General features: G+C 32.7%; 1 protein-coding gene across 1 annotated transcript; it reads right to left on the reverse strand.

The window, feature by feature from the left end:
- Positions 1-4,898: 4,898 nt before the first annotated feature.
- LOC142631171 (potassium transporter 25-like) lies at positions 4,899-11,141 on the reverse strand. Its single transcript, XM_075805267.1, has 10 exons — positions 10,900-11,141; positions 9,369-9,594; positions 9,046-9,288; positions 8,889-8,942; positions 8,719-8,769; positions 7,371-7,631; positions 7,201-7,253; positions 6,964-7,081; positions 6,619-6,873; positions 4,899-6,354 (listed from the first exon to the last, which is right to left on the reverse strand). Exons 1-10 carry the CDS (start codon positions 10,942-10,944, stop codon positions 5,297-5,299), a joined length of 2,364 nt encoding a protein of 787 aa, XP_075661382.1. The 5' UTR covers positions 10,945-11,141; the 3' UTR covers positions 4,899-5,296.
- Between the last annotated feature and the right edge of the window lie 1,154 nt (positions 11,142-12,295).

Consider the following 12,295-nt stretch of genomic DNA (forward strand, 5'->3'; position numbering starts at 1 on the left):
CTTAACATGTGGTGGTTTAAAAAACCATCAATGTATATTAAATCACATTTTAATTAAATAACTAAAATTTTCACTTGACTATATTAATAGGTCATGTAACTAGAAGTACACGTGGATGATTTGTTAAGTTGCTATGTAGTGGATTGGAGGAACTTGCCTCCAAACTGGTTGTGAGAAAAATTCTGTCATTTTTTAAGGACAAAATTTGGCTCCAAACACCAATAGAAAATTATATTTGTCTTTGTCACTCACTTAACCCAAGTAATTAAGTGATCATGTGCATTGCACATAATAATGACAAATGTCATCTTCCTATTGGTGGTTAGAGCTAAATCTTTTCCTTTTGTTAATTCTAAATAGATACTAACCTTTTTTTTTTTTTGCTTTTTTTTTTTTTGTGAGGAAAAGATACTAACTTTATTAATCCTAAATTTTAGTATATTTCTTATTTTTGATTGACCAAATAATTTTGGTTCATTTTAATTCGGTCTGTAAAGATAAAACCTTGGTTCGGTAGATGTTGGTTTAACATGCTAAGAATTGCAAGTCACCACCTATAGCCAAAGCAGATTTGGCCAAGTTTGATTAATTCAAATAACATGACAGAATGCTCTAGGATATCAAGAACATCGGCCAAATTGCAGTCGAAATTCATATTGAGTAGACCATGAAGATTTTTATCGTCTTTGTGCTTTATTGATATATATTACGCAATTACATTGAGACACCAAATTTCTATGACAAGTTCCAATGGAGGGAGAGCAAGAACTGATGCAATGATATTTGAGAAAGAAAGTTTGCAAGCAGCATTAATTGTTGTTAAGGACCAAAATTTGACAAGAAAGCCCATTCTATGAAAAGTAAGGAAAGACCATGGGCCTTAACAAAAGAAGGCCTAATTCATGAAGTTAAGAAGGATCATAAATGCCCAAAGTCCAAAAAAGAAGAAAAAAGAAAGAAATAATAATAATAAAGAAGATGACCCAGACTTAGTCAGGCCAGAGGACATGCAACAAGAAAAAAGATCTCGGTCAGACCAGAGTATATGTAGCAAAAAGAATCAACATCAAGCCCCTAGGACCTTGATGTGTCCTTTTGAAGCCTTGAGAAGAGGACATTGGCTGATATATGGGAAAGCCAAGGTGTATGTTCAGGTATTATCTTTGTAACCCATGGTCCAAGCCCATAGGATCCTGAGTTGGTAGTAAGGGAGAAGTGGTTTGGTTGGTAGGGAAGTGATTTCTGGTGAAAAGAGGATCTCGAAGGTTTTCCTTAATTCATATATTTGCTTGGAATGCATGGACCAATGGAAAACTCAGTTCCTCCATGTGCATGACACCTCCCCACAATTTCCTCGTAGTTGTCACTTTCAATCAAAGTTGTCATCCATTGCATTGAGCAGCCACCCACTCTTTTGGCTTTTCAAGAAGGAATCTTCCATTTGTAGCTAAAGCCAAATGCCTCTTTTGAGTTATAATTGCCCAATTAAGCTAAACCTCTGTCCAATGCACTATTTTCAGGTTCTAGAGGATATGGTTTTACCTAGCAAACCAAGGACGTCCTCGCTTAGGGTACTAGACCATGTCCACTATAAAAGAAACACTAAGGCATAGCAGAAGGGAGAGAAAAGTGGGGATTCAAATGGAGGGAAAAAATGGAGAGTTCAAAGGTTCAAAAGGATAATTCTTAGAGCTTTAATGGCCTAGCAAAGTATTGAAAAAGGAACAAAATAAGAGAGCCAAAGAAGTGGAATTCATCCCATATCCTTGAGATCATTCAAAATATCACTTAGCCTCCAAAGAAATATATACCAAAACATGCACACGCCAGATATCACTCTCTCTCACAAAATCCTCCTCACTAGACTATCATGGAAGGCAATGCCAAAGCAAAGCTACTTGGACTTGAGTTCCAAATTCCACAAGTCTTTTGCAAAAGCACTAAACCTGTGAGAATTTGGGCCTAGATTCTCGTGGCTGACTCATTCTTATGAAATTTATTTTCATATATGTATATGTATTAGAATGTATATCCTAATTTGAGGAATTAATAATTATTTGAAAACATGTGTATTGTATAATTGTTCTTATGCAGGACCTATAGAGGTAAAGAAAAAGGACAAAACTCTATTACATAATAAGCATGGAGAAAGATCTTATAGTTCAAGGAATCAGCATTCTGGGTTCCATAGATTACTGATCTAGTACCCTTGGGAACCACGACATCACGTTCGGGGTACCATGACATCACGCTCGGGGAACCAAGTGAATGAACTCTTTTGAATGTTCACACAATAAAAGATAAGTCTTATATATTCTATTTCAATCTCCATGTCATTGTGAATATTATAAATAATTATTTTACTTATTTCATAAGAGTAAAGCGCCATTTTATGACATTAAAACACTTATAATGGTATTTTATTGCTTAGGAGGAAATCGCAGTTTTGTCTTGAGGAGCTTTATGTGACTTGCGTATAAACCGGTTCATATAACGACCCTAAAAGGCCGAGGAGAATGGGACCCAGTCCAACCATCCATCCTTGGAGGCCCAAGATCTCCTGTCATCAATGGACTTGGGTACTTTCTAAAAAAGGTACCCACAATTGTTATCATTATTATTTAACTATTTTGGTTAAAATTGAAGGACTAGTTGATGCAATTGGAACTGTTCAAATTATGCAAGGCCTGACAAAACTCTAAGGTATTAATGATAATACCAATTTTTCATATAAAAATCAAATAAGATCAACCATGAAGATTCACGTTTCTCAAAAAAAAAACCATGAAGATTCACAAAGATGGAATCTTCTACTATGCTATTTAACAATAATTAACCGATATCTCGCGCGATGCATTTTGATAAATTTTGTAAGAAATTATTTATGTCTTATTGATTTTATGAATATTGTTATTGTTAGTCACAGACTCATAGTTAATCTATGAAATTTTCTACTAAAACTAAATTTAAACTAAATACATTGGGGGAAAATTCCTCTAATTCATGCAACTAAGAAATGTCACCAAATCACATAGTTCACATTATCACTTACAAACATGTTGGTTCTTAGGTGTCTTTCTTGTATAATTTATGCTTCATATACTTGGTAAGGATTTGTTTTTGGCTGCTTTTAGTTCAATTAAAATTTAAAGATTAAATTGTGATATTATTACATCACTATGACATTATTTTTTCTATTGTTATATCATGGAATTTTAGAAGTTTTTATAGTTAATATGCATCATACGGAATATCCAAAATATAAATCGGCACATAATATGAAAAAATAAGTCTAAATATATTACAATGCTACATAAGTAAAAACGTACACATAAATTCTAAACAAAATATTTAAGACGAACATAATATTTTGAAAATTAACATACCTCTCAAAAAGAAAACCAAAGATATTGTGAGAAAAATTATGGAAGTTTAATTTTTAAGTCCAATGAAAAGGAAGATTTATATTGGATAAATGTGGAGACAAATAATATTTACTTGATTCATTGAATTCGACTCTTGCAATTCTACATTGTAGTTAGTTTTATCCAGAAAATTGAAAAGTTTCCTTAATTCTTATATTTCCCATGACTTTTTAGATTCATCCGTATCTATTCAAAACAATAAGTTATAAATATATACAAAATTTTTTCTTTTCCATTAAAAAAAAAACATTGAAATAAATGCATTTGTCATTACTTAATAGTTTGACATAAATGCTAAATGTGAATAAGGTGGAAGCTTAAATGAAAAGAATGTCATACAATGTGCCCCTTGGCAAAACCTTATGCTTTCTCACATGAATTCTTTACTTGTACATACACACACACACACACACACACACACACACACACACACATATATATATATATATATATATATATATATATATATTGATTGATTGATTGGGGGCAATGCCGCCTACCATGACCTCTCCTAAAACCTGCATAAATGAGAGCTTTGTCCACCAAGTACAATATATTTTTAATAAATTTCTTCTGAAAAACTAAGGATATGTTTGGCAACTGTTTTTTATTTTTTTTTCCTTATTTTCTGTTTTCAAAAACAATTTTTTATTTTTGAAACTAAAAAACTTATTTGGTAACCCAAAATGGACAGATAATAAAAACTGTTCTCAAAACTCAATTTGTGAAGGAAACTAAAAAGATGCAAAAGACTGTTTTTAGTTTCTAATTTTCAAAAGTTAATGAAAATACACATTTAATTTAATGAATTTGTCTCATTTAATGAGTTAGCATTAAATTTCAAATTCTAGTAACAACATAATTTAGTATTTTCTATTTTTTCTTCAAATTTTTTTTTTTTAATTTCAACTAATCAAACATGTTTTTTATTTCAAAAATACAAAAAAAAAAAATCTTTATATTTCCTAAAACAAGTTTTTAAAAATAGAAAACAAAAACTATTACTAAACATAACCTAAGAAGGTCGAAAAGAGTATATAGTCAATGAGAAGTCTAGAGGCATCCAAAATTTCACTAAATATTTCACACTATCTCTTGCTTCTAAATTGTGGTGGAACTTGGTGAGGTGAATGCTTTGAGAGTGAAATTTTCAGTGTAATTTTTGGTGATTGCAGCAAGACTCTATGACAATGTAGGTGAATTATAATTGATATGACATCATGTGATGGAAACAGAGAGAATCAATCTCACAATTTTTAATTTGAAATAGCTTTTTAATTGGTCTTCAAAATATATATATATATATATATATATATATATATATATATATATATATATATACACGTATATTTATAGCAACAACCTTAGTACACACCCAACTTCACTTTATGCTAATTTGTTAACTTATGATGGAAGTAAGATCACTTTTACACGAGCCACTACAACTTAGTAATGCACCATTCTCATCTTGACTCATTAGTTGAGTGTGTAACTAGACTATTTTATATACCATCCTTATGTCTAAAAAAAAGTCTCATAGTTCCAAATATTATTTTCGATTTTTTTTTGGTAAATATTTGGTAGGTTTGAATTTAAGACAATACTCAAGATGCATATCTAACCTAACGACTTGTGCCAGAACCCTAATGCTCCTATAGCTTCAATTTTTTCTGTTCCCATACTTGGGATGTCAACAAATCCAAAAACAGAGAAGCTCGCCAAACACACATAATTCTTTTTTCCTCTCCTTTTGGACTCCTTTAAACTTACCACATAGACCAGGGAATTTTTTCCCCCTTCTGTCACTCTTTTTTTTTTTTTTTTCCTCATTGTCTACACTGTTATAAACTTAAAATACAACAGCGTACAAGTTATATGGTATAGACCATACCAACCTCTACTAGAGCAGCATGAGGAATGTTCAGGGCCACTGGAGGTTGTCGGCAGTTTTTATCACAAAAAATATAAGTCTTGATCAGGAATCGCTTTAGAAAGTTTGAGCCTTCACGCACTATTAAATGTGACTGGCCTAGGAAATATGCAGTACCACTCTCCCTGGCATCAATTAGTTCTTGTAGCTCATCCCTGACAGATACCCGCATTTGAGGACAATTTTGAGGCAACATGAATCTGACCTTTTTCTTTACAGGAACAGAAATTTTATCCAATGGACTTATCTGAGAGTCATTGTTTGCAAAGCTATCAGAACCAACAGTTGAGTCAGTATCATGTAGCGGAATCAAAACATTTTGTCCTGGCAATGGCTTTCCAACAACAACCATTCTTCCTTCGGGAGACGTCAAGGATTCGAAATCACTTTCTTCCATGGAAATGAATTCTCCAATTGAACGAATGATCTCTTCCTCGAAGTCATCTGTATCCCTAATGTGATCACAGTACCCATGTCTAACAATGCAACGATAAATTCTATAATCTTTAGGTCCTACCCTGCCTATAAGATACCTTCGACTTGGGGGAACATGAGGCTCAGCTAGAGACTTGAAGGAAACGAAAATGAGCACCTGATGAAATGCAGGTAGATTGGCAATAAAATGTGAGAAGAAAGCTGGGATTCCAGTCACTATATCGGTGTAAATAAAGCCAATTCCAGGTATCCTAGAAACTCCAAGGCCAGGACCAAGTTCTGTAAGCCACTCTGTGGATACCTTGTTTTGTAAATCATACTCGTATTTCTTCACAGTTCCATAATGCCATGCAAGCATTAATGTCAATGACAATGCCAGAAGGACAACCAGATACCAGGCTCCTTTGTGAAAATTCAGCATACAAGCTGACAGATATATGCTCTCAACAAAGCCAAAGAATATCAGAAAACATGCAGATAGAAAAAAATTCTTCTCCCAGTACAGAGCAATTACAAGAGACATCAGACAAGTTGTTATAAGCATTCCAGAAATTACAGCCAAACCTGTGAGATATAAGTTGAGAAAATTTCAGGAGTTATTCTAGAACTAAACAACTATTTCAATTTTCAATTTTCATCTTACATTTATATTTTGGTCACTTTTTTGTAAATGTTTTTTATCAACTTTTCTTTGACAATCCTCTTGACCATGTCATTACTCATTAGTTCCAAATTGTTCCAGTAATAAATTTTTTTCCTATATATTAAAATTATAATCACTTTAATTGTCTTCTTGAAAAATCATGGGATATTGTTAGGAACGTGTACCTGTTGCATTACCAATTCTCACAATATCATGGAAACCAATTGTGACTGTGAGGCTGAGAATCATCAATAACCAGTTGACATCTGGAATGTAAACTTGCCCATGTATCTTATCTGATGTATGAATAACTTGGGCTCTGGGAAAACAATTTAGTGCCAGGCACTGGTTTATGATGGAGAAACTGGCTGTTATGGTTGCTTGACTTCCAACAACTGAGGCAAATAGGGATAATACACTAAAGAAATGGCGAATAGGCCCTGGACTTGCAAAGTGCTCCCGTGCATTAGAAATACAATTTGCAGATAAAGAAACCACAGTAAAAAATGAAAGCAAAGTAAACAACTTACGAGGTACAGATTCAGTGAGATTATTAAAATCTTCAACATGCAAGTTTTTGGACATATATGCAGCCTGACCCGCATAGCATGAAATAAGAACTGGATAAATCAAGCAAACAAAAGCAACCTGCAGCAGAGGCATCGTCCACAAGTTCTTTATAACTCTGATGTATAGATCCTAACAGTGGGGAGGGGAAAAAAAACAAGAAAAAGAAAAGAAAAGAAAAGGAGAGCTGTATTGAATACCTTGATTGATTTCTTTGAGAAATGGCCGAGATCTGCAAAAATGGCCTCTGATCCTGCAAAAGTAGGACATCTGTGAAGCAACCAAAAAAACTTCTAATAAAGAAATAAGCACATTTTTCTGTTACCAATATTAATAATTAACACTATGAGAACATAACTAAAGAAATGACCTGCTACACATAGAATGATGCTGCCTAATGATCTCCAACTATCAATGTCAGTATTTCTCACAAATCTGTACAGGTATACTGGGGAGATCGCATGGATGATTTGTTTGTTCCAGTAAAAGATGTTATATATGCCCACTCCACCGATAAATAGAAGCCAAATAATGATAATTGGAGCAAACATAAATCCAATCTTATGAGTCCCATAGTGCTGCAGCATGAAAAGGCATACCAATATAGCACATGCAGTGGGAACTGGTACATCTGAATCAAAAAGTAAAAGTTGAGGGAAATAGGCCGATTAGTAAGGGAGCTATCTAAATCCATTAGTAACCTATAAGAGCAATGTCATCTAGAAAGAGGAGTCACATTCACCTAATTTAAACTTTGAAACATTTGAGCAATAGAATCGTTTATCTTATCTTTTAGAAACATGTAAATTAATCAAGATGTTATAACTCATGCTCCAAAGATGTATGAAGATTATTTGACAATTAGAACCCATTTAATGGAAAGAGAAGGCTAGATCATGACTGCAAGTTTCTAGTCCACAAGAGATATGATAATAAAATGTATTTTTATAAGATTACATAAGACAACGATTTGAATAAAACAGTTTTTAAACCAACAAAAATTTTAAAAATAACTTACCTTGTCAATAAATTATTTCTCTCTTGAACAGAAAAATTAAAAATAATACTGAATCACTTTCCTATGATGGAAACAAAAACTAGAAATAGTGATTAGGAGTTAGGACAAAACCACTTTGCAAGTCACCAAAGATTAAAAATAAAAAATAAAAATTCTCAATTTTTTTTACAAGAACCAAATCAATAATGATGAAAAGAGGATCGCTGCAATAAGAAATTTTCCTTGGCCAATTTTGGTAAAAGTGTCAAGCACTATTAAGCACATAGGCTTACATGAGAGTGCAAGCATGCACTTGATTGAAGGATACATTTTCTAGTACAATGTATAAGACCTTTAGTAGAAAGATTCACAACAAATATTGAGAAAAAGAAAAGTTAATAAACTCAATCCTGGCCAAAGGAGGAGGGCTGGAGGGTTGTGGTAGGTTGACAACCAATGCAAAAATTAGTCATTTTCCATGAATTGATCATGCACAGATACAAGTTAGGATGTCCCTTACTAGCGATGCACAGCATCAGAGCCCGGAATCAATAAAAGGTGGACATGTTTAGCTAGGTGTCACAAGCAATGTGCTACATACAACGGAATATGATGTTCAGAATTAAGTATCAGATATACATTAATTATAGTTCATAGGAAATGAAAAGACAAAAAAATATTTGTACATTACATCTGATTCATTACATGGTAGCATACTTACATCTTTCTAAAGCGTTTGAGATGGACTCCTGTTTCCTTTGGGATGAAAAACCTGGAAAGCCACAAGGTATAATATAAAATGAAACTGATGATTGACATTCCTATTAAATAATGCAAAACAGAAATCCTTTGTTTTTTGAATCAAATTTATGTCCTATTGCTAGCTCTTACATTTATGTGACATATACGACAATGACCTCTGAATACCTGATGAAGCTGATAACACTGACAAGGATAAAAGAAAAAGAAAAAAATTGAATTATGCCCAAATCAAATTAATCATATTATGAAGAAATAAACTGCTGAAAGTAAATCTGAACTGCCAAACCAGAGAGAGCTGGAGTAAGCACTCCTTCCCCAATTGTCATGCAGGAACCAAACAGAGCCAAGAACAATATGAAGTAGTGACTACTTTTATGTTTTGCTATGGCCTTCCAAGCCCTTGATTTAACATTGACCTTGAAAGAGCTTCTCACTTCATACTGCATAACCTCATTAGCACTTGTGTCAATTGGAAGCAGGCCTACTTTGGCATGCCTGCATAATAGTGAATACAAAGCAAAAGTACCACCTGCAATAATTTTGTTGGTGTGAATAATTCTTCCAAGGCAAAATCCTGCTAAAATGATTTACATTACTAAAGAAAAGTACCCTCTCCATCATCATCAGCCTTCAGTACTATAAAGGCATACTTCAGTAATGAAATGATGGTCATTGTCCAGAAAATAAAGGAAAAGAGCTCATATACAGTCTCATCTGATTTGAGATCATTTGCAGGAATTGTCCCAAGGACATATAAGGGAGCTGTACTTATTTGACCATAAATTACTCCAAGGCTTTGAAATGAGAAAAGGAGTGTCTGCTTCCATGTCTCCCGCTGTGCACATTATCAAGTTAGAAACACAGATCACAATACCAAAAAATTATGAGAAATGCTGCAGTTGTAATTAACTAACAGGCTTAATAAATATCTCCTCACATTTTTGCCTTCAGATATATTCAAAAAGGCCAAGCTATCTAAATATCTGTTTCATTCATCCATTATTTGCTACGTCTGTTCCCCATTTTTTGTATCAAAGCCTAAATCTTTATTGCAGACATAAAAATGGATCATTACAGAACGATGCCAAGAGAGATTCAAACCTAACCAAATTAGTAGACCAAGAACTTACTTTAGAGTAACAAAATGTACAAATGCACACGTATTCAACTTTAACCACCTATGGGTTACGCTACGGTTCTACCCTTAAGAAATAGTTCAATCTTAATAAACATCTTCTTGATCAGGAACAAATAGCAGTCTTGTAATTGTATTTGAATTAGTTAACAAACTACTCATTACATGAGAATTTATGTCAATGCTGAGCATTATTTGGAGTATAATACTCCCATGCCTTTCTTAAAGAATCTCCGACAAAAACTTTTATATAATGCCCCATACATTAGATAAGGTGCTCAATGTCAAAGCTATAACAGAACTTTGTGCTACTAAGCTTTCATACATGAAGCAGAAACTTTACCATGGCACGGGATCTCGTTTGTACATAATATTTTAAACAGACCTAGAATTTCCTGGGCTATCTCAGTGTCATATGAACTGCTGCTAAGCCATAGCTTTCTTTCTTAATTAAAAACATCTACAATAAATTCAGCCTAATTAAGAAAAGTAAGGTGTTATCATTTCCAGATTCTTGTTCAATCACTCAGATACTTTAAAATGGTATAAATACAATAGAAGAAAAAAAATTATAGGGACAATTTCATTACTACAGTATAAGGTATAAGGTTGGAGACTCCTGCCAATATCCCAGTATCTTCCTACAGAACAGTACTTGTGCAGGGGCAGCATCCTAGTCATATTTCTATTCGAATACCATTTATGTCTTAAACCATGGGTTATGAAGCCTAAGTTTGCACCATCCCCCTACTCAAAAGTTTTTATAATTTTTCATGTCATTAAATTGACACGCAAAATTAATGGTCAAGCAAACATCAAAGTAGTATTATTTATATTATTTGAATACACAAAAAAAGAGAGGAAATATTCACCAAATTCCTTTCTTAGCCATATAATAATAATATAGAGAAAGATCAATCACTGCTTCTACAAGTTTATATATCTATTTGTAAACAATAAATTACTATTAGAATTTTTTTTTTTTTTTTTTAAAACACCATTTACCTTGAACTCATCAGAGAAGGTAGCATGGCTTTGTGGAGAATCCATGTATTGATAGATAGAATGAGAAGATAATGAAAAGATGAAGTTCAAAAGAGAACCGAGTTATATGCATGTAAAAGACATGTATGGGATTGCCAAACGGTGGAACCAATAATGCATCATAGAGGGAACGGAAATCACAAAGTGGATGATCCTCCCCAGAGAAAGAGACTGCACATTGTCCAATTCTTTTCTACTGCAGATTCTTATTGATTGGTTTGGCTGAGTCTAGAACAAACACTGTTTGTTTCTGAATAGTTATATAATAAGTGGAAGAGAGGGAATGCTGGACTGACAGTGACACCGAGGAGAGTCTTCAATTAAAGCTAACATATATATAAAAATAAAAATAAGAAAACATAGAAATATATAAGAGAAAAAATCTGTGAGAATATGATAAAGATATTAATTAAAACCACATGGCTAGTGTTTGGGGTGATGGAGGTGATCGAAAGAAGTAGGAGCAGTGCACATGTAATGTGACGAATGGTTTTGTTTGCATGATTTTGACTAGTTTTGTGGCTTTACATATGTCTTGCATTCTTTGTTATTAACAAAATAAAAATTGACAGCAAATCAAAACAAATCAAAATCACATGAACGTTTACGTTTCACGTTGTTGTTGTAGGAGGAGAAAGAAGTAGAAGTGGTGGACAACATGTTACGTTATTCCAATTCATCTTGACATCTTCTACCATTTTATATTGGATCTCCTTCATTTTCGTTAACCTTTTTTTTGTTTCGTTTTACTCGTCCGCCCAAGGCCAACACAAAACAACCGTTTGCATAATGTTTAATCATTGGTTAAATTAACACTACTTAGCTAACAAGAACAAAAATACAATTAAAAAAATGGCAAATATAAAGAGCAAAAAAATATATATTATTGGATCAACTCTTAAGTCCTAACACAATTTAGCTTCAAATGGATAATCAATTTCCTAAAATAAAAAAGTGAATATCCCATTTAATTATTGTTGGATATTTTTATAAAAAATATCATATTTATTTTAATACTCAATTATGTGAATTGAGGAAATCAATTATCCCTTAATGTCAGATACGTTAATTGTTAAATTTTGAAAAATCAAAATTTGAATAGCTATTGTCAATGGTTTTAATTAGAAAATCTTTGAAAATTAATGTAAATTTTAATACCATATACTGCCAACTTTTAGTATACTTTCCTTTATAAACTTTTGTTTTAAAACGTTTCTTTTAATATATTTAATAGTAACGTTATAGATAGAAAGTATTAGATATTGTACAACTATATATTTATATAATTTACCGTTGATGGATTATAGTGTTATATTGTACTTTCCATTCTTGGTTGTAATTATTGTGTATAGTCAAA

Source organism: Castanea sativa, chromosome 4 (assembly GCF_040712315.1).
Source record: "Castanea sativa cultivar Marrone di Chiusa Pesio chromosome 4, ASM4071231v1".
NCBI classification, from domain to species: Eukaryota; Viridiplantae; Streptophyta; class Magnoliopsida; order Fagales; family Fagaceae; genus Castanea; species Castanea sativa.